General features: G+C 45.7%; 1 protein-coding gene across 1 annotated transcript in view; it reads left to right on the top strand.

Moving 5' to 3' along the window:
• The first annotated feature begins 2,014 nt into the window (after window positions 1–2,014).
• LOC106637489 (neural cell adhesion molecule 2) overlaps window positions 2,015–25,423 on the top strand; it is an 85,436-nt gene continuing 62,027 nt past the window's right edge. The window contains exon 1 of the mRNA XM_089591395.1: window positions 2,015–2,124. Within this exon, the coding sequence (XP_089447521.1) occupies window positions 2,025–2,124 (100 nt within the window). The 5' untranslated portion in view covers window positions 2,015–2,024. The remainder of the gene's footprint in view (window positions 2,125–25,423) is intronic.

Here is a 25,423-nt window from a genome sequence, read left to right as displayed (position 1 = left end):
ACGACGCTCCTCTTCGGCTGTGTCAAAGGAACCCACGAATCAGCTCTTAATCTCCACGCTAAGGTAATACACGGTGTGCACAGGTGATGCACGTAGACGCTTGTGCGTCGAGTCAAACATCGTTAGAGTAATCCGCGTGTGCACCCCCTATAGACGAGGGCTTCGACAACACACGTCGATCCGGTGATTAATCGAAACCACTTGTTTCGCCCTCATCCGCGCTCGAGTCAATTTGGGCCTTGGAGGCCTCTGATTGTTCGCCAACTCTGTCAGCTTTCGCGGAAGCGAGCCCATCGAGATGCAAATTGAGCACCTACGATGTATCCAAAGTACTCGTGTCAAAGTCAGCTGGTACGAGTACACTTTGTATACGATACCCAGTGCATCTAACTCTGGTAAAACGTTGGGCTTTGATCGGCCCGAAGGGAGGGGGGCTTCTGGGCTTAGCCTTCATCGGCCGCGATACTTTTGAACGATTTATCGGCAGTAAAGTTAGTAAATCGGGTCTCCGGGAGCACAGCAGCGTCCGTAATGTACATACGGCTCGGCGATTATGGGCGAGTCATTAGCTGTCGCGATAAATCATACCAATGGTCGGATCTCCCGTCGCGCGCGTACGTGAATAAATATATACATATATACAACCGAACCGAGCGCGTGCGCGTGTTGTATGTATATACTGCACGAGAGGCGCAACTCGAGGGGGGTAGCCCGAGAGGAGTCGAGCTACACCGGAGCCGACCGAGTCGATCTCTGGTGCCGGCTCTGCTCAATGGCTTCGGCTTATGGCTTCAGTGCCCGAGCCACCGTGGGTCTGGACTCGACGCGCCACGCGTATGTATTCTATGTGCATGGCTCGCGCTCTTTTTCGATCCGATCGATCAACGCGTAATACTTGCGTCCGCCTCTCAAAGTGTATCCCGTAATCGGTAATTTTGCTTATTTTCCCTCTTCTTCGAGATCCCTAGTGACTTTGCTTTCGTGTTTTAATACAAATTGTGCTCGAAGGGAATACAAAAGAAAAAAAAGAAACAAAAAAAAGTTTCATCGCGAAACAAGTATGTTGGCTCAGCTGGAGGACCGTAACAGCGGCGGCAACGAGTCGACGCCAAGACCGGAGGTGATTTGCCGGTGACAGTGCAAGTAGTGCAATCTCCCTGCGACATCTCGACGCAAGGGAGAGGAGGCGAAGGACAAAAGGAAGAAAAAATAAAGTATTGCAGCGGTAGGGGTGTAAAGGGGGGGGGGGGTTGCAAAAAACTTCATCCCGATAAAAGGGCGCACGTGACTTGGCGCGTCTCCGGGGGTCGCTGCTCCTTTCGAGGAATTAAAAAGCCAGCGGCGAAAAATCGCGACTAAGCAAGCAAGAGCCAAAAGGGTGGAAGGGAAAAAATCGGCACGCGTCCAGGCAGACATAGGGGAGGAAAAACGCCCGCCAACCATAAATACACCTGCCCGGGGTTGCAGCGGTACAGAGGCTCCTGAAGCACGGGTCCGGCTACTGCAACTCGTTTGCGTATACTTGGGGTAACTCACAGTGACCTGCTGCGGCTGATCGGCATCGAGATCGGTAGCGATGCCCGAGTGAAGCCAAGCCGATATTCACGCAGAGGTGTCGAGGGATGATCAGGATGTAACTTTGCAACAGGAGAGGAACGACGATGAGCCAGCCATCGATCGAGGATCGGAGGCACCCCCGCAGAGAAGTAGTTGCAGTGAGGATCGGGGGTTGACGATATTGCGATAATACATGGTGGTGCGGGTGGCGGTGGCCCCCTGCGTTGGCAGTAGTATCAGTCTGCGCGTTGAGAAGAAGATAGTACGGTGGTGGTGGTGGTTCTGGTGCTTGTGGGGCATGGGACTGCGAGAGAGGGATGATGATGATGACGATGCCCACCGAGTGCGTAGCGGCCCGTTGTGCTTGTTGTTGTTGGTGGTGGTTGTGCGGTATCGGTAGTAGGAGTGCCGTTGTCGAGAGATGCCACACGAAGAGGAGGAAAAAAACGATGCCGGTATCGCTGGGGATGCTGCTGCTCCTGATGATCCTGTCGGCGAGCTGTTGCGTGCGGGCAGCCGTCGCCCCTACGTACCTGACCACCGAGATGTCCGAGCTAGATAAGCAAAGTAAGTTATCACTTATACACCCAATGGATTTCTTCGACTTTTTTTTTTTTTTTTTTTTTTTCATCATCGTTTCTGCGAAGCCTGGGTATACCTACCCATATCTGCAGGAATCACGTTACTGGATGCTACGTTTGAAACTTTGCTTCTCTTGTCCTTCTTGAAACTTTATCTCTCTGAGTTATTTTACAACCGATTGTCACTGGATAAATGAAAAAACGTAATCATCGTGTGACCGTATTTTTATCAAAATGAATATGACATTAGGACCAAAGGCCATCGTTGCAAAAAAAAAACATGTGCTCTAAAGAGTTGCTGCAACAATAAAGCGAAACGCCGGCGATGATAATAATAAGAATAATAATACCAGCATCGTAGTAATCCTCGGTGGGAGACTGGGATATATACAGGATACGGTTTACGCGATATTCGGTTGGGTGTACTTGCGCGAAAAGTACGAGGTATTGTGACTCGAGATCCCAAAGATTTTTGCCGAGCCCCTCACCAGCGAGTGAAAGAGAAGGTTCGTTGTGCGCGTGTGGACAAAAGGTGGGATTAAAAGATGCTGTCGGGTAACAGCGGAGATTCGAGTGTAACTGCATATGTTTAGCCAAGATTGCGCTGTTGGCCGGAAATGGTATACCAGTTTTTTGGGGGACCCGTACTGTTTAGCTTACACCTGCAACAAACGTATTTGCGATCGTTCGATCGGGTTATTTTCGGACATGGATTTCGCTTAAATTTTCACGTAGCACCCCCTCGGAGTGAAGAGGATATTTTATTGACTCGGTCGAAATCAAAGATGCAGGGCAGAAAAAATCCCCGATTGGTTGCGGTGTTTGAATCCCGGGGACGGCATTGAATTATGCAACTGGATCGAAATCCCAAATTGTCGGACGGGCTGAAAGTTCGCCTCGAGTGCCATTTGGGGAAATCGTCGATTTCGTCGCTTTTAAACTAAAATCGAGACATGACTTTTTTTTTTCTCTTCGAAACAACCCTACTCGGCAAATACGTACAATAATCAGCGACGAGGATGTCAAGCTTGTAATTTAAGTGGATTTAAAAGCCGCTACTAGTTTTTGGAGAGACGAGGAAAAAAAGGAGAAACGTGTCGATTTCATCATCGTCTCTGCAGGTGCGCTTATATGAAACGTGCGACTTTTGAGCAAACCCACCCAAGGTCAACCACAACTCAATTTGCATACACGTAAATATATTTGACCAGCCACGTAGTACAATGTTCGGAGGAAGCTATACCTTGCAAAAATTGATAAATCAGCGCTCTCCAGGTCCATCCGTTTGTTCAGCTCCTCCCAAAGGGTACATGGAGAGACAAAGTTTCGAGAGACAGATCAACAACTAGTTTAATTAAACCACCGCACGAGCTAATCCGCCAAAGGGATTTATGGCGTCAAAGAAAAAAAGGAAGAGGACGTCGATACGGACGCAAAATATTTTCGGGCTCAGACTGGTTATATATTCATGAAGCCTGACGGCTTGTATAAACGATCGGTGCAATTTATCCCGATCCCGTATCTCTCCTCTCTCGCATGCAAGGAGTATCGTCTCGGAGGATAAAAAGGAGGGGCAGCCGAACAAGATATCAGGACGTGTTCCCTGTAAAAGTCTAATCGCATAAATTGCGCGCGGAGCCGTTTAAGCGCCGCCTTATGAATTCATGGCTTCTTCGTCTTCTTCTTAAATACACTTACTCTCCGCGGATGAGTCTCTTGCGTTGTTTTGCCCTCCGCTGCTGCTCCACTCTGCTGGTTTTGTTTTTTGCAGCTCCTACTTCGCGACGACGCCGTTTCGTTTTACTTCGCGGAAACTCCGGGGACTCAATTCGTCGACGCGAGCCATTTAACTTTGTGAATCGAGTATACGAGGGTAGAGAGGATGAAATACCTAATAACAATAACTCTTTCGTTGTATTACAAGTACGGGTATTTTTCCCATTGATTTCGCGTGCAAGTTGCTCGTTTTAATTGTACGTATTGCTATACCGAAACTTTTTTGCTCATTACCTGTGAGTACGGCCTGACACGGGACAGAATTGAAAAGCAATTTCCAAAGCCCCGATAAATCACGTGTAAAAATCACGGCTTTCGTTATCAAGCGAATCCCTATATCCCGAGCGCGCGCTCATATGAACCATCGCGATCATTTCGTTTCAGTTGGTTTTTTTTTTTCCCCCCTTTTTTTTTCCCGCAGTCTGGAAAAACCCAGAATTACACTCCTCGTCCACCGGCGCTACCCTGCGCTCTTTCGCGAGATTTATAACCCCACGGTACGCGCGCGCGAAAGCCACGAATCATTCGGGGATTTATTTTCCGAAAGCTGCCAATTTGCGAGCAGCAGCGGCGTGGTAACGAACGCCGCCGCTGGCCAGTGAGATCCTTCCGCTGTGGTGTACGCGTTACCTTTATGTGTCTGCAGTGGCGCGCGAGGGGGCGTCCATCGTCATCGCTTTTTTCTTTGGCTCTCGCGAGAGCTCCGAAGGGCTGAATTACAACTCGCGAGGTGGAAAAACCATAAACATTCGTCCACCTGCAACGCTGTCCAAAAAGTATACATACAGAACTGATTGAGACAGGATCAATGCTTTTGCGATATTTTGAACTACTTTTTGGTGAAAAAAAAAAAAAGAAAAAAAAATGAAAGTGTTACATGCAAAAGGACTCTCCAGCGAATGGTTGAATAAATAAACTATACAAGCCAATTCTGTTTTCTTTTGTACGAAAGTGACCTTAGAGTTGACGAGGGTAACGCCGACCTCCCCCTCTCTCAGCGTCGAAAAGAACCCGCGCTGAAGTTGTTGGGAGTTAATCTGGACTAGTTGGCTTTTTTTCCCCCCTCCCTGGCACTCCACCCTTTGGCTCCCACAAAAGCACAGACCACGTGTGCGAATGTAAAAGGGACGTCCTTCGTCTTCTTTTGTGCGTCGACAGTTCCACCTTTCTTCCGCACTGCTGGTAACTCTATTAGGTCTTTGCCGGTCCGTCGGGCGTTGGGTGGAAGGTAATTAACTTTTTGCCGCAGAAAAAGAGCCAACGCGCGAATCCAGTGGGATCTAATGATCCTCCGAGTCGTTTGTCATTTCGAAGAAACTCCCTCGTGCGTTTATATAATATATGCTATGTGTTTCACCCCAAGATTTTGGTATAGGGACATTTGTTTTTTAATAAACCGGTATTGAGTCTAGATCGGAGCTTAACACCGGCAAATCGTGATCGCGACGAATGACCCGTTTAAACGCCGTTTCGAGGGACTCCACGTAGGGGAGGTGTAATATTTATCGGCTGTTCATTAGTCCACTTCGCGAACGCGCGCATCGGAATTTAAAGCGTTACTCGCCCGTCCGACGTGGACTCGATCCCGCGAGGTATACGCGCACCGATACAATTAGCGGGGCGTTGAAATCGGGTGAAATTAAATCCCGTGCAGGTATAAACGGAATACGCTTATCGAGCGATGCATCGCTGTAAAATGAGCATCATCGAGGGTAATCGTGAAGGGTAAAGTAAAAGAAAAAAAGAAAAAAAAGAAAAAGGTGGTGCGAAAAAATTGCAACAAATTTGGCGATTTATCAATTTAATAGCTCCGATCGTATAGGCGTGATCCCGGCAATTATTCCCCGGAGGCCGGTGCACAAAAGAAGTTGGCAGCCGCTTGGGAGTGTATTATAAAATATAGGTACACGCGCACGTGGCTTATAAGTGACATAACGAGCGCGATCACGTCATTACGTGGTGTTGGCGAGCTGATGTATATAGTATATAACCCCGAGCCGAGAAAATAAAGCAATTTAGAAACCCACACTCCTGTGTATATATATATGCACGTGCACGCGCCCCACCCCCCCTGGCTAATTCTCTTTTCGTTCCTCTTTTTCGACCTGTGCCGCGGCGCCATGTACGTTAATTTGATACCGAGTATAATTATACGGAAACACAGTTGTTCTCTCTCACGTAGTTTCTTTTTTTGGCAATCGGAGGAATGATAAATAATCTCTGCCGTATGGTACAACTACCATATCAAGCGTGTGCGTCTGCATGTATATTATATGTTTTCTAATAAATTTAATCAACTCAAACTAAAGTATACATTACACCCTGTAACTTTGTAACAATGTAATAATATTATAAAATTAATAACCTGGAAATTGAGTGAAAATTACTTTTCATCCTCCGTACAAGATTGACGGGGTAACGAGAAATCCATATTTTTACGCGTTTATCAAATAAATCTTTTCCTCATCGAAACCGCAAGGACAATATAACCGGCAAATAATCGTTCCCCGATATCAAAAGACCCTGCACAACACAGCGTTCCTCAAACGTTAATTACAACTTCCCCATAAGCCAAAGGCCACATTATATATATGTACGTGCAGCGGCCCCCGATGTATACATACACACACACACACACATTGTACGCAGTTGTAGGACGGGGTTAACAAGATTCCGTAATAACCAGTCCCCGAGTTTGCCCATAATCGAGGCCACGCGTTGCTAATGCAAATCATATTCAAAGTCAATGCACCTCCACTGTCGCCCAACCAACCAGCCCCTCACAAGCGCGACACAACGTTTCCATCAATATTTCTCCGCGACTTGCACCACCTTCTGTGTGTCGTTGCTTTCGTTTCACCGGAACGACCGACTAATTCGGGCTCTGAGGTTCATAAACATAGCATACCCACAACACGCCACGCGGGTAACGACGCCCTCGACGTGATCGAGCACAACTCTATACCTATGTAATGTACAGTACTCCTCCACCTGCCACCCGTATTTATTTATATATACAATAGCATCACCAGAGAGTTGTGTATAGAATTAAAAACGCGCCACACGAACACCATCGTCGGGAGGGACCATGCGATCATTAGAGCCATGGTATCCACAGGCCGCGTGCACGCGCGCTCACGGGGTATGTAATATGTATACAAAGGGGTACCGCAGCAGTAGTGATTTAGCGGCTCACCGAAGCCGCCGATCCTGCCCGTGTATACTTTGTACGCGACTATGTGCTCCACCTACCCTATATATACCCTCCCATAAGCGTTATACCTAGACTTGCATGGATATATCCATGGAAAAGAGCGTGACGCTAACGTACAACGAAATTGAGATTTGCCGCATCTCGATCGGTTTCACAAGTTTCAGGGCCGATCGTTTTTTACCGATACTTGCGCTCGGGCAGTGCAAGTTATTTTCGGGGCTGTGGCAATCGGACACCGATGAACAAAAGTTCCGGTTAGTCGTATACCAAGAGTCGCACTGTTGTTGTGTCCTTGGCATAATGGGGGCTTCGTCCTTCCATTTGCACGCCCCTCGGTCCGATAAGTCGCCTGGAGGGTGCGCGAGAGAGGATCGATCCTCCTGTATACACAGCGACACGTTGCTCGCGGCTAACTCGAGAGGACGATCCCGTTGGGGATCCATGTAAATCTATCGCCGGGACCTCCCTCTACACCCCCGTTCCTCGGTAAGCTAGTGCAGGAAGCTTGTTCGACAAGATCGTCGCTCTCGGTGCTCTCGGCCCATTACGATATATAGGTGTATACATACCGATCGTGACAGTGTGTGTGTGTGTGTGTGTGTTCGTACGCGTGTATGTAGGTAGCGGTGGTCGGTCAAACGACTGGTTACTCGCCACTAATTCGTGTCTTCGCCCGTGTTCTGCAAGCAGAGAACCAAGAGAGAGGACGAGGAGGACGCTGGAAGCTCCCTTTCATTTGTATTTGCGTAACGACCCGAAGAAGCCGGGGTCACTGGGCATATTCTCCTCCTCCTCCTACTCTGTATACCTGGCTATATACGTGTATAGGTGCTGTACACAGGTGTTTAATGACTGTACCTACTGTGTGTACACCTCTCCGTTGTGTAGCTCTCCCTCCTCCTGCTGCTGATGGCTAAAGGGAAGCCTATATGTACCTACGCGGTGCGCCAGGACCCTTCCTTTGACTAATTTCTCTCGAGTCTCTCGCGCGTGTGTGTATAGGTATGTCGGCAAACACGTGTCTTTCTCTTATTATAGATGAGTGTACCTCTTTTTGGAAGGGGGAGAAAAAAACTAGCCACTTGTAGAGTTGGAAATATTTACTCTTGGCCAAGGACTCGATGACCCTGTGTTGTACATGTAAAAATGTCATTTACAGTCAATGGAGTACTTTATATACATTGTGGAGATCGAGGCTTTGTAGGACTATAACTATGCAATAGTTTCATTCCAGGGAAAAGAACATTTCAATCTTTTGCTTCTGCTATCTAAACTTTTTCCTGTAACTTTGCCAATCGACGTTTTACACGAGTTGTAGACCTCCTTGGAACTTACCCGAAAAGTCAACTAAACGCTTTTAAACGAAAAAATTACCAATAATAACAAGTTTTCTCCCAATTTCTCCGCCAAAATTTCAATTCAAAACTAAAAGAGCTTTTTTGTTCAATATCATTCAAGACAAAGTACCAAGTATACGAATATCCAAGTATCTCGAATAACCGCTTGAATTTTTATTTATTACTCAATCGATCTAAGTTGATGTACTCCACCATTACCAATTTCACAGCCAATCCCAAAGTTTGATTACAACCTCGTTCCTCGGAAAGATGGCCCACAGCAACGTTGTGCGTTCAACGAATCGGTACTCGCCGAAACGATCGTTAAACAACATCTACTCCCGCGCAGCAGCCGCGATTCCAACAAGCGGGTCCACAGCCTCGCGGCTTCACGGCCAGATTACTCTTAATCCCCGTTCTGGTGTATATATATATAAATATATTCGCGAGTGGTTGCACGGTTTTACAGCCAAGGAGGAAGCCCCCGAACTTTGGGAACAAAGTCCAACTTAGCCGGGGCTTTCCTACCACTCTACGATCCTTCCCCTCACGATGCGACTTATCGCATACCTCCTTTTTTTTTCTATCTATCATTACACAGAAACGTTGAATCTCTACTTTGCTCGAAATTGAAAGAAAAATGAGCATTCGGCAGCGATATTTCCACATGAATATTCATTCCACCAAGACCTCCGGCGCGGAGATTATCCAAGTGCACGGATGCTGGTTTCATATAATTCACTTATCCGAGTTGACTCGAACAGACTCTCGTCACTGGCTAAAAATATACGTGCGTACCCAAACGTAGGCTTCCTTAAAAAAAAAAACTCCAAGGCGATGATAAAGCGGTTAGGCTTATTAATCGAAGCCACCCGTGGGCTGCAGGCGACACCGCGCATGGCAGGTAAGCTCGTAACATATGGAATTCCTCCCCCTCCTTCTTCCCTCCTCACAAGACCAGATGCACCGCGAGCAAACACATCACTGGGTGTACATACACACACGATACAAGCTCTCTCTCTCATAACTGCAGCGCTATCTCTGCATCTTTACTCCTCCGTTCTTTTCTTTCATCCTCCCTGTGTATATCCTTTCAACCGCTGCTTCTCGCTTTAATGTGTACGCGTTACACTTGTATACATATACACGCAGACACGCTACACACACGTGCGGTACACCGCGACTGCAGACTATATGTCTGGTCCCCGGCGCGTCTGTGTTTGTTATACGGTACACGGCGTATATACTTCCGGCTCGTGAGTTCTATTTTCAACCGCATCGCCGCAGCTCTCCTCCCTGTATCTGGGATTTATCCTTTTTTTTTTTTTTTTCTTTTTTTTACCGCTCCCGCGTACACATATGATTTGAACTGCGTATGGATTTTCCTTTCGCGGTACCGAGCTCTTGGAGGTCGGACGGCGGATTAAACCCCATGAATGGTGGCTCGTGGATTTTCAGTCACGGCCTGGAAGAGTATCGGGAGGAAGACTATGGGTAAAAACCCTGGGAGCCACCGCACAGGGATGGTAGGAGGTAGGCGAAAGGGAGATCGGATCGGATTATTTGTTTATTTATTTTTGGGGACAAAGCAGCGGGTCTCGCCTGAGGATTTTCCAGTTATACCCATAGACAGACATTAGGGGGGATAGGAATGATCCTCGGGTATACAGGCGTGGGATTATAATATGTAACACGTTGTATAGAGGCGAGGCGACAAGTGCATTTGTGATACATTGTGTGGAATGTTGCGCTGTGACTTTATATAGCGTCGATATTTTCACGTGCTTTCATGCAGATTTTACATAGTAGCAACTTTTCCAGCTTTGATTTTCAATCGATGATATCGAGTAAACCTTTCTTTCTTTCTTTTCTTTTTTTTTAATTTGTACAAACACTTTTAGCGCTTATCTTGTACTCGGTAGGTGTGTAATAATAATGTAACGATGGAATACATCGCAGAAGAGCTCACGGGGTGGTGGGGAATCGATAGTCTTGAAACAATAAAAAAAATTAACCGGAGTTTGAAATACCAACGTTGGTGTATATATACATTGGGGAGCGGAAAAATCGTGGTCTTTTTTCCGAGGTACAACGAAAAAAAAAAAAAAAAAAAAGGACCAACAATCCGGCTGAGTGCAGCTGTTTCCATCGTCACCACATATAAATATATATATACAGTGCGGTGCTCCGCGTCTTTCCACTCTTTTGTCTCGTTCCGTCCCTCTCTTTTCCCACACCTCCCACAGTAGCGCTTTCCACTCGGATCTCCTCGGCTGATTGACGTTCGCGAGCAGCACTACGAAAAAAGGACGGGATGTACGCAACACCCCAGGGAAAAATCATGATAATTAACACCCCTTGCGAATTACATTGACTGCGAAAATGGGTAGATTAGAAGGATGAAAAATTCGGGATGACGCGATTCGGGTATATAATGCAGGGACGCGTCTGGGCAAGTATAGTCTCCCCCCCCCCGCTGGTGCCGATATGCGGCAGCTGCGAAATGTTCAAATGGAGCGTGAAAAAATTGCTCGTCGAGCGGGTTCATTAAATTACACACCGTGTGCGCTCTAGGAAGGAAAAAAAAAAAAAAGTGCGTAATCGAGCGTCGATAATTGAATTAATCAATACCCGAGCACAGCGTGGTCGACGCTAAAATAATTCATGAACCCGCGACGGGTGAAGGAAAAATTCAGTGGTCTCGTACAAGTAAGCCACGTACATAATTGAACCAGCGACGGTCTCGTGTCGTTTGCCGATAGTAATCATTATCCAGTAGCGCCTCTCTCCTGCGTGACCTCTCGACTTTTCTTTACTTTCAACCACGCCGGACGAAACCAAAAAAACATCCCCTTGATTAACCACCATAGAAGTAGAAACCAATAACTCCTCACCACCCCCCCCCTTCCCCGACGCACTCGATTGCAGACGAAATCTCTCTCTGTCTCATCGAGTGACGAGTTGTCGTCTTCCCCGTGCCTCTTTTGTCAACATCCCGCACTCGGCGGCGACAGTAACGAGTAAGTACACGTGTATACAGTAGCAATCGGGCGTTGAGCCTCTTGACTCTCTCTCCCTCACCCACCCCCCGTCGAAGTGCATCATTTGGATGTGGCGTTTCGATCGAAATGTCGATACGTACGAGTACAAATGTATACACACGCGTGCATGCAGGTAACTCCGAGTTTGTGTGAGGGTGCACGTACGTATACGCGGGCGTGCTAATTGGAAGTGCCGCAGAGCGGTATATATATACACACGAGCCCGCCTCTGGGGGTTCTTCGATACATCGTGTGTATACCTATAAGAGCCCGGGCGCGCGTCTCTTTAATTAATGCACCGTTTCGTCTTTGCAGACTCGAAGAAGCTCCCTGGCTATGCTTGTTTTGTACTGGCGCAGACGAGTTTTTTTTAATTTTTTTTTTTTACGTGCTGAATGGTACTTTTTTTTTGTCGCATCGCTGCAGGGTAAATTAAGGTTCGACCGCTCTTCGGTGCACGGAGGTGCATCGAGATTTTTCAGGGGTTTTTTGTTTAGTAATCGAGCCTTAGTGGGCCACGGTGAAGGAGGTAAAATATTTCGAAACGCTAGAGCACGGGAATGTAGGATGCGCCGGAGACGAAAAAAATGGGGCACGAGTTGATCATTTAACGGCGAGGAGTCTCGAGTGTCGTTCAATGGCTCGCGGATGCCCTTGAGTCCTTCTAATGTTATTTAAAACACTCGACCCCGAAAAACGGGGGTTAATTTTTTTGCCGTTATTGAGGGACGAGCGTCTCGCTTCGCGTTTCTGAAGGAGGTATACATACGCCTGTAAAGATGAACGACTTCATGTTTTAATAAATTTATTCAATTCATGCCTTGGTCGACTTTTGAATAAACATAAATGGCCTTTTTTACGAAAGAGGTAATGAAAATTATCGCTTGAAACTCGGTAACGGACATACATGAATGTATATGAAAATACTCTTTTCACTGCGTGACGTATTGAATGTCAAAGGCGTACCCGAAGCACTTCGAGTTGCGTTACAAGCATCAATGGCAGCAGTGTTGTATGTATAGGTACCCTCGTTCAATAGTCATATCGTGCACCAGGCGTTGAATGCAGAGAGTCGGCGAACAACAAATATCTGGCATTTCGGCGACTGAGACATTTTAGATTTTTTAAAGGGGAGCAGGTGTTACATTTGTTTCGGCGTCAAATTGAAATACACGGAAATGCATGTTACGTATCGAAGCTGTACAAATTGGTGTCAGCTTTGTAAAGACAATAAAATACGTTCGAATATCCAAAGTACACCCAACAGTTGGCGTGGGCGAAATAAATATTGAGTTTACGTCCGATTCAGCAGTCGGGCGTTAATTAAGGGTCGACGATTCCATTCTCCAAACGGTGTATTTGCACAATCGCTATCGGCCAAAAATGCCGGGTGGCCGATACGCGTTTCATTAATTTTCACTTGACAAACGCTAAAAGTTGCTCGGTACACTGTATTTTCGTGATTGAAATGTATAGTATACTTGGGGGAGCTTTCACACGTAGAGAATTTTCGAATAAAATCTCTCTCACATCACAGTACCATTGTTTATTCACTTCTATACAGGAATTGGTATGCTCTGGGGTGATTGTTAACGGGCTGCGTATTGCGCTCTTTTTATCTTGAAATACCAAAAAACATAGGTAAAATATATTACAATCGATCTCAATTGTGCTACATTTATCAACACTTCTCTGTAAATCAGCTAATGATTTTCACCTAGTTTTTTTGGGATAGCATCAATTTACAAAAGTATCCAATCACATGAAAATCTCCCGAGGCGAAAATTTTCCTCCCTTTACGAACCAAAAACTTGACAATTATCTGAAACTATACTTATACATGTACAAATCCCGGTAGTTATCAATCACAAGAGATAAGTATACATGCAATTTGACATCTAAGATTAATATCCACTCCAGTGATCCTGAGTACAACTAATAGATACATCCCAATACCAACGGCCCGTAGGTACATCGTAATCGTTTCGTGTACCAGTCCGTAGTACAAAACACCCCTTTCGAGGAGGAGGGAGGGCAAGCAACCAGTTGCGTCGGCTTGTTGATCGAAGCGCTAATTAACGCCCATCTAATGAGAATTCCCGTCTTACGGTGTCCCATACCGCGGGGGTCCGCGATGCTCGAGCGGAGATGCAAAAAGGGGGGAAAAAAAAAAACGGAGCAAACAATCTCAGAGAGGGTTGCCCGCTGAGATGCCGGCGCGGTTATTAAGATTCCGCGCGCAGCAGTCGGGAGAATTTGAAGAGCCGAGGGGGGGTATCGTACGTATGCGTCGGGGAGTGACCGGAGAGTCACCGCGTTTAATGGAGGGTAGGAAAAGAGAGAGGCGCGCTCTTGAAAACCCCGACGAATCGGAGGAGCCAGAGCGTATGCACAGGGAAGGAAGGAGAGGAAAGGAAAAAAAAAAAAAAAAAAACAAAACAGAAACGTGAGAGATGAAACGTAAAAAAATGAAGACGGAGGAGATGCAGGCGGACACTGACGCGTCTCTGATGCTAGAAAAAGGAGGGAGGGAGCGTGAAACGAACGACGGGCTCTTAAGTGAATGATGTCCTTCTTGTCGTGCGGTCGTTTTTTCATCTCATCTCTCGGCTCTCTCGCCCGTTGCCCCGTACTCCAGAAGGAGAAAGTCGAGCTTCTTTTTATCCAACTTGCCAGTCTCTCTCTCTCTCGGTGAATCGTAAAATCGTCGGATGCTCTCGAGTGGGCATACACATGCGCGTGTGGTGTTTGATTTTTATGATGCCGCGGCTCTCGAGGAGCGGAAAAATTCCTTCGGTCTTTAAATACACACACCGAAAGAGCCGCGTTAACATATGCACGCGCCGCTTCTTTGGGAAAACGTATGTATTACTTATTGTACGCGCGCGCTATGGAGTGTCCCTGTAAAATCTAATGACTTTGTAAAAATGCCAACACGAGAGCTTATGAAGAAAAGTAAAATAACCGCCTTTTTTTTTTTCTCTTGAGCCGTCGTACTTTCGTGCTGTACGAGTTAGTTATTATTTCCAGGAAAACAGACATCCATCCGTCTCATCGGAGAGACGCAACGCAAAAAATTGCCCGATTGAGCTTTCCTCGCTCGATTTAATCCAGTACCTTCGAGATAGGCAGGAACAAAAAAGTCGGGAAAAAAAAAAGAAGATATCCCACGGGGCATATACAGCGCGGACAGCAGAGCTCGCGCGTCTCGAGGCGATGACTTGCCGAGCGTGCGACTCATGTAATATCCTCACATACGAGTAGGTACGTGCCGCGAATCAGACCTACGTCACATTAACGCCACGGTAATGCGTGCGTTACCACCTATACACACATGACCCAACGACACGATGAAATACACGGTGCCCATGTGCGTAAGTTCCGCTTAGCCATTTGGTCTCTGGTAATAACCCGCGATGCCCTTCCCACCACCTGCACCGACCCTTTTCAGCTTCTCGTGTCCCACTGTTACTCCTAAACCCTTCTCTCACTGCACGCGTGTATAATATATATATATACTTATACTCTCGGCATCTCTCTTGGCGTGTGTATATACGTGGACCTTGGCGAGCGACGTGAATGCTTAATTAACAAAGCGTGCCTGTAAATTACATCTCGGGCCCCACTGGCTGTCCTCCGTGTAATCGTGAGGGACTGTGTGTATATAATAGGGGCTCGGTGCCGTGAAATTAGGATTTAATGTGGTATCGCGATGTATATGGGATGAAGGGGGGGAGGGGGGCCTTTTGACATTTGAGCGACCAACAGTGGGATAGTTTTGTATTTTTGTCTCAGGGTAATCACTCGCGGAGAAAAGGTTTCGGGTTAAAGGGGAAACTGAGCCAGCGACAAGCAGCTGACAATGGAAAATTCAATTAAAGTTTCCGAAAGAGGTGTAGTATTGCAAATGGGAGCAGCCCCGCCGGTTTGCTTGGAGTTGGAAAGTAGCTTACAGCGAGACCCTATGTCTCGTCTCCTCCTCCCTTTGCTCTTTTGCCCCAAAAGTTGGGTGGTGCGTCGAGATAAAACACAGAGTGATAAATTGTCCTCGTTACGGACGATAAACCCATCGTTGTGACCCATGTCCTGTTTGTTTGTTTTTCATTGCTAATTACCAACGCGCAGTCTCTGATGCTTATGGAAGTTTAATTGGTTGCGTATGAATGAAAAAAAGAAAATAATAAAAGTGTATCTTTTTGCGTATGTACTTATAAATATAGGAATAACGCGTTTCGTTCTTTTTGAATCGATCGGCAAATATATGCACCAAAAAAAAAAAATCTCGTTAGTGAAATTAAAAATAAACTCTTGCAAGGGGAAAAATACGCAGAAAGACGAAATCTGATAACAAAAGATTCATTATTCACCTCGACTGGATATAAGTACATAACACGTACAAATCTCTCGGCTGATAAATTAACTCACTTTGCCAGCTCGACGGAGCATTTTTGTCATACAATGATAATAGTAGCAATGGAGTGTACAGTGTTTCAAATTCTCAACTAAATCCTCTTTTTAAATTGCACACCTTCAAAACCTCCTTGAAAACCATAAAATCCGATCAAGCAGAATCAGCGATTTCCACCCCAAACGTACAGTAGTACACACTCATCTATTAAACTCGAGTGACCTAGAAAAAAAAGAGCAGGGCACGTGAGATTCGATCTCGATTATTATAAAGGCCATTAATCACGCGTTACAAAGGCCGCTTAGAAAACAAATAAAGGGTACCTCGCTCGGCTAATTTTTCGTACGCTCGCACGCGAAGCTCTCGGACACGAGCGCGAACACGTGTCTCGTCGGGTACACAGGTAAAAAAAAAAAAAAAAAAAAATGAAGCGTATAGAAGCTTTGGAAAAAGCATTCCCTTGAGAGGATCTCTCCAACTCACCTGGCCTCGAAGCGGAGACATTTGTACCGGCAGACGGACGAACGAGAGAAAAAAAAAAAATTTCGGACCAACTCAATAGTTTCTTTCTCCGTCGCGAGTACATTTTTTATCGGAGAACCGGTATGTACGCGTCACTCTATACTGTGGGGCTTTTTATCCGCTACTATGTTTTTTTTTTTTTTTTTTTTTTTTTGGCCATTGTTTTTATCTCGTGTACATCGCACGCGTACATGAGCAAAACGATCGCGTGAAAGTCCACCACCAAAGAGCAAAAACTAACTCGTCGAGCAACGCCTATTTATTATTCACATCGATATTGCGTGCTGCATCCTTTTTTTTTTTTTTTTTCTTGTACAGCTTCGAGTGAATTTCGGTGTCGCATAGTTGGTGAAAAAATTTTTTTTGTTTCTTTGGCACCGAGGAGGTGGCGTAAAGGGCTTGATTACAGGTGACCTTCGTTGTCCGGGGCGCCCACCACTTGTGCTCATCAATAATTCAGCGGGTGCACGTATACATGTGCGCGCACCATATCATGTATATGTATATATAGAGGCGAACAACTCTTTCCTTTCCTCTCTTGTGGGAGGAGGTGGCTCGACAGCTGGAGTCGAGCAAAAGTGACATTTCTCTGATCGATACTGATTTTTATCACATCACACGCGACACGTGCAGTCACATACATGCACATTGCGGACACCACGTTGATTCTATTCGCGATCTCTCTTTATGCGAGAGTGTATTGTACATGATGTGGGTATATATTATGTTATATGGTACTTTCTTTGCGCTTTATTTTTTCCTACTCGCCGATTTAGCAATATTGTGTACACAACGCAAGTGGCTCTTGGTGGAGTATTTGCTAAATAAATAAATTCACTTGGGTCGCAATGTTGTCCTTGAAGAGTAAAAAAAAAAAAAAAGAGGGTCTGTGGTCGGGGAGAAAAGACGTAATCGTACACTCTTGTTTTAGAACATGTGTGGACATGTGTATGGAATTCCGCTATGTTTGATTGCACAGGAGAAAACCCATAGTCCAACATTGTGAGGTAAACACAGACGTTTCATTGGATACATGCTTGGGCCTCGCGTTCGAGTTTGGTGAGGGAACATTTGTTCAATCAACTGATTACCAGAGACAGGAGAAACAAAATACTGAAAATGTTTACTCTTGTTTTTTGTTTCTTTGATTATGTCATTTTTCTAGCAAAGAGTCAAAAGTTATAAAGCTATACTGAAGCATTTAATTTCAAAAGAAAAAAAAAAAAAATTGAATATACGTTTAATTTCTTTAACAAAAACCATGCATTTTATTCATAAAAGTAAATACTATACATCTACGAGTCGGTCTTTCTTCAATAAAATATCACAAATTCTAAAGCTCGTAGCTTGCAAATGTTTCATCAAAAGCAACCCCCGGAGCATCTGCCAATTAGCTCGTGCAACTGGCACATCTATACACACCCAACCGAGATCCATAATGAATGCACGCGTACCCCGTACGTATATACATATTGTATACACAATACGTCAATTTCGCGGAAAACCACTTAGCGCTCTCTCCACCCTCCAGAAAAGAGTATGGTCGTACTGCGAGTACGACCATTCAGTTGATACAGCCATCAGCCCCACATCATCTGCACACTTTTAGCCTCCCTCTTTCGCGTCAATCGCAACGAGTCTCTTTAGACACGTTTTCTTTTTCGTTTCTTTGAACAAGCACGAATGTACAAAGTATACGTGCGATGTCAGGAGAGGGACGTCGCCACCGATGCAACGACGCACAGACTCAGGGCTACGTAACCGATGAAATCCACCACAAGAAATATGAGTACGGAGAAAGAGAGATAAATGGCATTCTGCTGAGAAGTTCAGATGGATCATCTCATTCATCGCATTTACGCGTGACGCGTCTTCGTACATGCGTGCACAATACATACACGTGTACGGCCAAGGCGCTGAACAATCCATAAATCACAATGAATGACCGCGTAATTGCAGCCACTGGCTCTACATATCATGTACATAATATACGCGCGTCTATTAACGCGTACTGCGTATGATTATACAGTGCACTGGCAATTTTCGATAATTGCGAGAAAAGTAGTGTGCGCCATGTAGAACGATACATTGATGGGTGGCCTAGATTTAGAGGCTTCCCCCTCCCTTTTTTACGGCGATGCTTTGAAGATGGAACGAGGATCCTTAGCCTGGCCCGAATAAGTAATCGAAAAATCGGGAGGAGCGTGACAGCAGCTCGCTTTCCTTTGACGCGAGCAAGAGAAATTTAAATCCACCTGACACCGGGCTCCCTTGGGTACCGGCACCGGCTTTTGTGTGCAGTCTTTTTTATACCACCCTCCTCCTCCTCCTCCTCCTCCCGTGATTTTTTCCTATACGGACGATCGGTTCATCTAAATTTTTTCTCGCGTATTTAGCCAGAACAGGTGTTGTGTATTTACATGTCGGAGGGTATCGAGCGATCTGACCTCGTGCCAACCTCCCCCACGGGACGCGTGAGAGCTCAAGTTTGCTGTTGCGAGGAAGCTTTGGCGGAAAATCCACTTCTTTTTTTTTTTTTGTTTTTGCAAAAATAGCTGATGCAGCGCTTTGGTGGTTTTTTGATGAGCGCGTCTTACTACCCCCGGTACTTGTTTTCCTCTGGGATGCACGCTCGAGGGCTCTTGATCTTAATTGCTTGTATACAGGTATGAACAGATATCCGATCTGACCCTCTTTTTTTCCTCCTCCTCCTCCTCCTCCTCCTTCTTTTCACAGCGCTGGTTATCATTGATTGGAGTTGATTTTCGTTTTTTCCTTCCTCTTCCCTCCAATTTTTGAGTGCAGTACCTTTGTTGTCGAATGAATTTTCAAATTGCGCCAGTTCCTCGAGTACAATCGTTGTACGAGCAGATAAGAGCTGCAAAATAATAATATATAATGTTGAATTTAAATGAATAAATGAGAATCGGTCGGATGAGTGTTTACGAACAACTGCTCCTCCCCACCCTCGAGGTGATTAATGTCCGAGCCGAGGGTCGTTCAATCAATCGAGCCCAGGTGGTATTCCCTCCGTTCGCGGCATTAGTCACGGTTGACGACGCCTCGCAAATCAGATCGACCACCGTCGGAGATTCCGCACCTTCGCGCTGCTGCCTCGCTTTGATGTTTACTGCGACGCGACGCTTTAAAAGCCGGGGTTTAAATTTAACTCCGTCGCGCTCGTCGTTTTTAAAATCACGTCTCGGAGAAAAATCTTGTTAAGCAGCGATTGTGCGCGCAGTGCAGTGATTCGCGTGTCACGATAAATAACAACCGTCCTGATTGCATTGTGTTGTTTACGATCCCAGCAGTGAACAAAAAAAGTGAAATACCCGCACTTGAATATTTTTTTATTTATTTATTTATTTTTTTCAGAACAATTGACCAAAGATATGGGTACGAGTGTATGCCAACAGACAAACCAACAAACAAATAGAAAATGTGCAGGTGTGAACGCAAGCACTTGCACGTTTTCGAGTCTACTGGTGCTGCAGTGCAGGGCTTTCCGGCACATTCACCATCACACCCCGCGTACACACAAAGACCTCCTCGATATGAACAAGATATTGCGGGAAAACAAGTCGCTTAACAAGGTTTCCCAGCTACTTCAATAACAGAGATGGTTAGAAGTAAGAGAGTAAGAAGAAGAGTAGATGGAAGGGGAGAGGCAGGGCGTAGAGTAGAACGTATGAGGCGATGCTGGTGGTGCAACGCGATGACTCAAGGAGGAGCAAGGGGGGCTTGAAGGGTACTGCACGAGCGGTCGAACGCCGCTCGGAATGAGCCTGGCATCGCTCCAAATCTCTCCACGCGCTCTGCCGTGCAACCCACCACCCCACACCAACACGGCCTACTATTCTTCTCTCCTTCCTTTTTTTTTTCACCCTCCGCTTTTGCACACCTCCTCTCCCTCCCCCTACCATCCTTGCTCTCGTTCACCCCGTACATTTACCATTTTTTTTTTTTTTTTCTTTCTTTTTTTCCCCCTGTTGCCACACTTCTAAACGTTATCCACCCTACACCCGCATCTTCTTCATAAATTTTTATTAAACTCGACTTCCCGCTTCTTTCCCCCGGGGCTCTCGCTTTTTTGATTCAGTTGCCGCGTTAAGGTACTTTTTCTTCCGCTCACCTTGTTTCCTACTCTTCCGTTTTTTTTTCTCTCCCCCCGCGGCTGTACTTAATTTTAATTTTTTTTTTCCTTCCAGTTATCACCGATGACGCCGTCCTTATTTTTTCAGCTTCATCGGGACGTTCTATTTTTAATTACAGCCAATCACCGCACGCGCGGGGCGGCAAAAAGGTCACACGCGAGGAGCCGATCCACACCGCGACTTTATTTTCCCTCTTGCGACGAAACGTTTCTTTCTCTCGCTCGCTTTTCCCCTGCCTCCTCCTTTTTCCCTTGATTGCCTTTTTTATTTTGTCTTTCGTCTAGTCTTAATCAAGCGAAGGGGGGATGGGGAAATGAAATAAAACCTAGAGTTCCGCGAGAATCAATCACCGCTGTAAATAATCAAGCAGAGTGTGCAAATGACGAGACAAAAAAAAAAGGGGGTGGGTGGAGCTGGGGAAGGTGGGTAGAGGATGGATGGGGGAGAGAGAAAGAAAGAAAAAAAAAACAAACAAACGGACGGAAAAAGATTTACACCCACGAGTCGGAGCCGCACTCTCTGTACAAACGTACCTCGTACACCCCATGTGCAGTGCTCGGGTGTGGATGGGGTAATGACTTTAGCCGGACGAGTTTTCGCGTTAGTGTGTACCGTATACACAGTTACGTGGCATGGGTGGATGTATGTCCATATAGGGCGGCAGCGGCAGTGGTGTCGACGGTGCACTAGCGAACAGACCTTAAGTGATACGTGAGAGGTCAATTGGCTCTCGTGTCAAGGAGGGTACGGTCTATATGGTCTAGAGGCATGGTATATTTGTATAGGGTGGCGCACGTGTGTACCACACACGGCAAAGAAAGGTCAGCTCGTTAGGGTTCATTTACGGGGTCCAATAAGGACGACGATCAGCTTTTATCGCGCGGCATCTATATGGATCTCCTTTGTCCTTTTTTTTTTCGTCTACCGGCTAATCCCTTTTTTTCTATCTTTCTTTCTTTCTTTTGGTCTTTTTTTTATCACTTCACTATCAGTGGCTGATCAAGTCGATTCCTCCACGAAAATTCGGCAAGAAATGAGAGCGTGTGAGTACTCGTGTCAGCGACACAACAGAGAGTCCATGTATACACCTGGGATACAAGGGAAACCATCAGAAGAACCAAATTGATACGTACGATGAGATACGAAACTTTTCGCTACCTTACCAATACTACCGACACCTCTCATCGCTATTTAATTTATCATTTGCTCATCACGAATTTGTTTACCATGGCTCGTCCACCTTTTTTTTTTTTTTTTTTTTTTTTTGTTGCCCTATACCAATACTTCGTCGCTTATCACCGTTATCGTGACTCATTGTTGCAAATTACTGTCGATTAGATACCATTTCATTCCTTTTCCTCATGGGCTTGTCGTGAAATCAACGATACGATCTGATGTTTCGCTCCTATTGAGACTAACTAACGTAATAATAACGAGGAAAACTTGCGTCACTGGCATTGTGTCCTTGATAGATAAAAAAAAAAAAAAACCAAGATTTCGATGTAGCAGTGCAAAAAAATGTCACTCATCCCCAAATAACGACGACGTTGACGATGAGAAAAGAAACAAAACAAAATATAAAATTTCAATCGCATTTGCATGCGCTCGGTATATGTATAGCCGAATCCGAGGGATGGGGGAGGAAGTTACGGTCCTCGGGTCCGATGCAAAATTTATCAAGACTCTCGCCCTCTTTCCTCCTCTCTCTCTCTCTCTCTCGTTGGCTCGATTCCCATTTTCACGGCGCGAATCGCCGATCAAATTCGCGTAAGTGCACCAGCAGCTGGAAGGGGTGAGAAGATGCGCCTCGTCTTTTAGTGTTTTATACACAGGGGAGGAGGCGTCGGCGCCTATACTTTGCGCCCGATGACTTTTTAAGTTGCAGTTGGAAATTCAATTTGCCCGAACGTGTCTAGAGGAAAAAGGGTAGGTTGGGGGGGTATGTCCTAGCCGGTTTTGTAGTTTACCACGTGCGCGACGAAAATTTAATCGGAACCGTGGTTTTTTTGTTTCGTTTTTCCTCCCCCCTCTCCATACTTACATATACACATACCTCCACGCGTATATGATTGTATATTATTATCATCAGATCTTGTGACTATATGTACAGACGTGCAGGGGTTCCATTAGAAAATGATTGGAGAAACTTATAATGAGGCTGCGATTATCGAAATGAATACAAGTTTATTTACCGCGAAAGTTAATGAGACGCGGGGCAGGAGGGGGATGTAATTTTGAAAATTACGCCGTTTTCACTCGGTAAACAAGCTCGTACCGAGTACAAACGCGTCGTACTGCATACTAAGCGAACTTCTTGTATTATGATTATGTTGTTATGGCTTTATCGATTTTTTTCAATACCTCCCGGGCTTATTACCTGCGTTTCACGGTAAAACAAAATCAATACAACTTTTGCCTCGTTCAACCAATTAAAAGAAATTTTTTTTTTTTTTTTCACACGAGTACACTTTTATTATAATTTGAATTTCGCAATGAATTTAATTTCCAAATACTGTTTCACGTCGTGCTAACGCGAATTGCGCAATAAATCGCACGGAAGCCCGTGAAATTCATCAAACATCCACAGAGCGCGTACATTTTAGCGTCCAATCACGCGGATCTACCAACATTTCCGACGCAGTGCGAGTAGCTCATTAAATTTTTATCCGTACACACTCGCGCAGCGGACGCGCTCTCGCATAGATAATACAGCTGTGAAATTAGTATTATTTGCCTAATCGTAGTCGGAAATAATATTAGCCCCCACGGACAGCCTGAATCTACGATAAAATATAACTCCAACATCATCCGCTCGTGTATAGCACGTGAATTCAACACATACACGCGAATAATCTCCTGTGTATATCTGTGTATATGCTTACGCATATATATGTAGAGGTAACAAAATAATTAACATAATAGTGGCATTAAATCGGATCAGCCGCTCCATCTCGACGATAATACACGATCAACCGGCAAATTTCAGTCCATTATAAACACACACACTCACAAGGTTTGGCGTGCATAGCGCTTACGGGTGAAAAATCGATACCGTAATTTAATGACATTATACGAGCGCGAGCCATCATCTCGTGCCCGGAACTTTTAAAGAAGCGCGCCTGGGAGTAAAGACGCAACGCTATGTAAGGGTCCCCTAACGAGCGCACTTTTATACCGCACGGAACATCCAGCTCGAGGACGAGATATCGATTTACGGGGTGGGGGGGGGAGGGGAGGACTCCGATGAATCGGGTTATTATCCTCGTTGCAGTGATCGGCTCGAGTCGCCGGGATAGCTGCATTAGTTGTGATTCCGTCGCCCGCGACTGCACGAGCACTCCTACCAGGTGTATAAATATATATGCACTCGCGTCAACTGTCACCGTAATGAAACCTGTATATACTGCAGGCGACCCCGGAGCTAGTCAACCATCGACGCGGTCCCGTATATATTATACAATACATATACCTATACATGAGTGTACGCCTCGCGCGGCACACGTCGACCCTTAATAGGTAATTACTCGGCAACTTTGCTCTGCCCCCGCGCTTGTACGCGTATGTATATACACGGGAGTGTGTGGATTACTGCCAGGTTTGCTCGAGGGCTTACTTTTGCAGGGTCTGTACGTGCAAATGTCGGTGCATATAGCGTGGAGTGGGTTGTGTGTGCTATCATGCGGGCGAAAAGAGGGACCGGGGGTGTGTTGAATGTGCATATAGGGCATGCGCCTGTCTCCCTCGGTCGGAAATTGCTCGAGATTTTGTCGTGCGCGCGTTTTGCCGAAGGACTTCATTTTTGCGACCACCCTCCAAGTATTTTCCAACTCGTTTCGAAACCAACTCGCGTGAAATGGGAACGTCATTTCATAATTACGATTACAATCACACATTGAGCGAATTGGTGTATATATTATATACACATTTCGGGTGTTTGTTTTTACACTTGTTTACTTGGGCCCCAAGTATTGACGTTTTACATTATAGTCACCCTCTCGAATCTCCTGAACAGTGCATTGTACACCAAGTAATTGTATTAGTTTGCATTTCCCCAATTTATTGTACATCGCTGTTAGTTGCCGAATTAGTGTGTACAAATTAAAACGGGGTTAACTGTTTTGGGACAACATTTGGAGTAATTGGATGTTTAATCAACGAAATACAAGATTTTCCAAGCAAATACAATAAAAAATATACAATCAGTTTTTTCATGCTGGTAATAAACGACAATAATGTATATATTATATAAGATACAAGTAACCACCTTGGACGGTCCGAGAAGTGGAGACCGTGTAGGTATTAATATTACGTAAACCAATGGTACCACAACGAAACGCAATCCGACGCTCAAATTAATCACTCGCGTCGTAAAGACCGTCCACGAGAGACACTTCTTCCCTGCCACGCGATATCTCTTCCTCTTTGTGCTCATCATCGAATTACCCGAATAACGTAATAAACGTTTCCCGCAACCCAAATATTTGGAGAGGCAGAGAGAGAGCTAGCTTGGCCAACTTCAGTCGTACACGACTAGAGGACAGGGAGAAAGAGGAGGAGGGAGGGGGGGGGCAAAAAGGTGCATTCCTAGTGGGAATCCAGTGGAGGGCGAGAGGATGTCGTCGAGGGGGGGGGGAGGGGCGAGCAAACTACGTACACACCAACACAGGCGCACGTATGGTTAGCAACACAAAGATGTGCACGCCCTATCCCCGGTGACCTAATTCAATTTACGTATATTTGCCCGGGGAGTTGTATAAACACGCTTACCTACTACTTGGTTGAAACGCGACAGAGCGGGGCTTTCGTCCTCCATAGCTTCCTCGCTATCCTGTA

The sequence above is a fragment of the Copidosoma floridanum genome, unplaced genomic scaffold, assembly GCF_036245765.1.
Source record: "Copidosoma floridanum isolate Cflo_tuat_1 unplaced genomic scaffold, Cflo_Japanese_pri ptg000013l, whole genome shotgun sequence".
Taxonomy (NCBI): domain Eukaryota; kingdom Metazoa; phylum Arthropoda; class Insecta; order Hymenoptera; family Encyrtidae; genus Copidosoma; species Copidosoma floridanum.
This window is presented reverse-complemented; position numbering and strand designations above follow the sequence as displayed.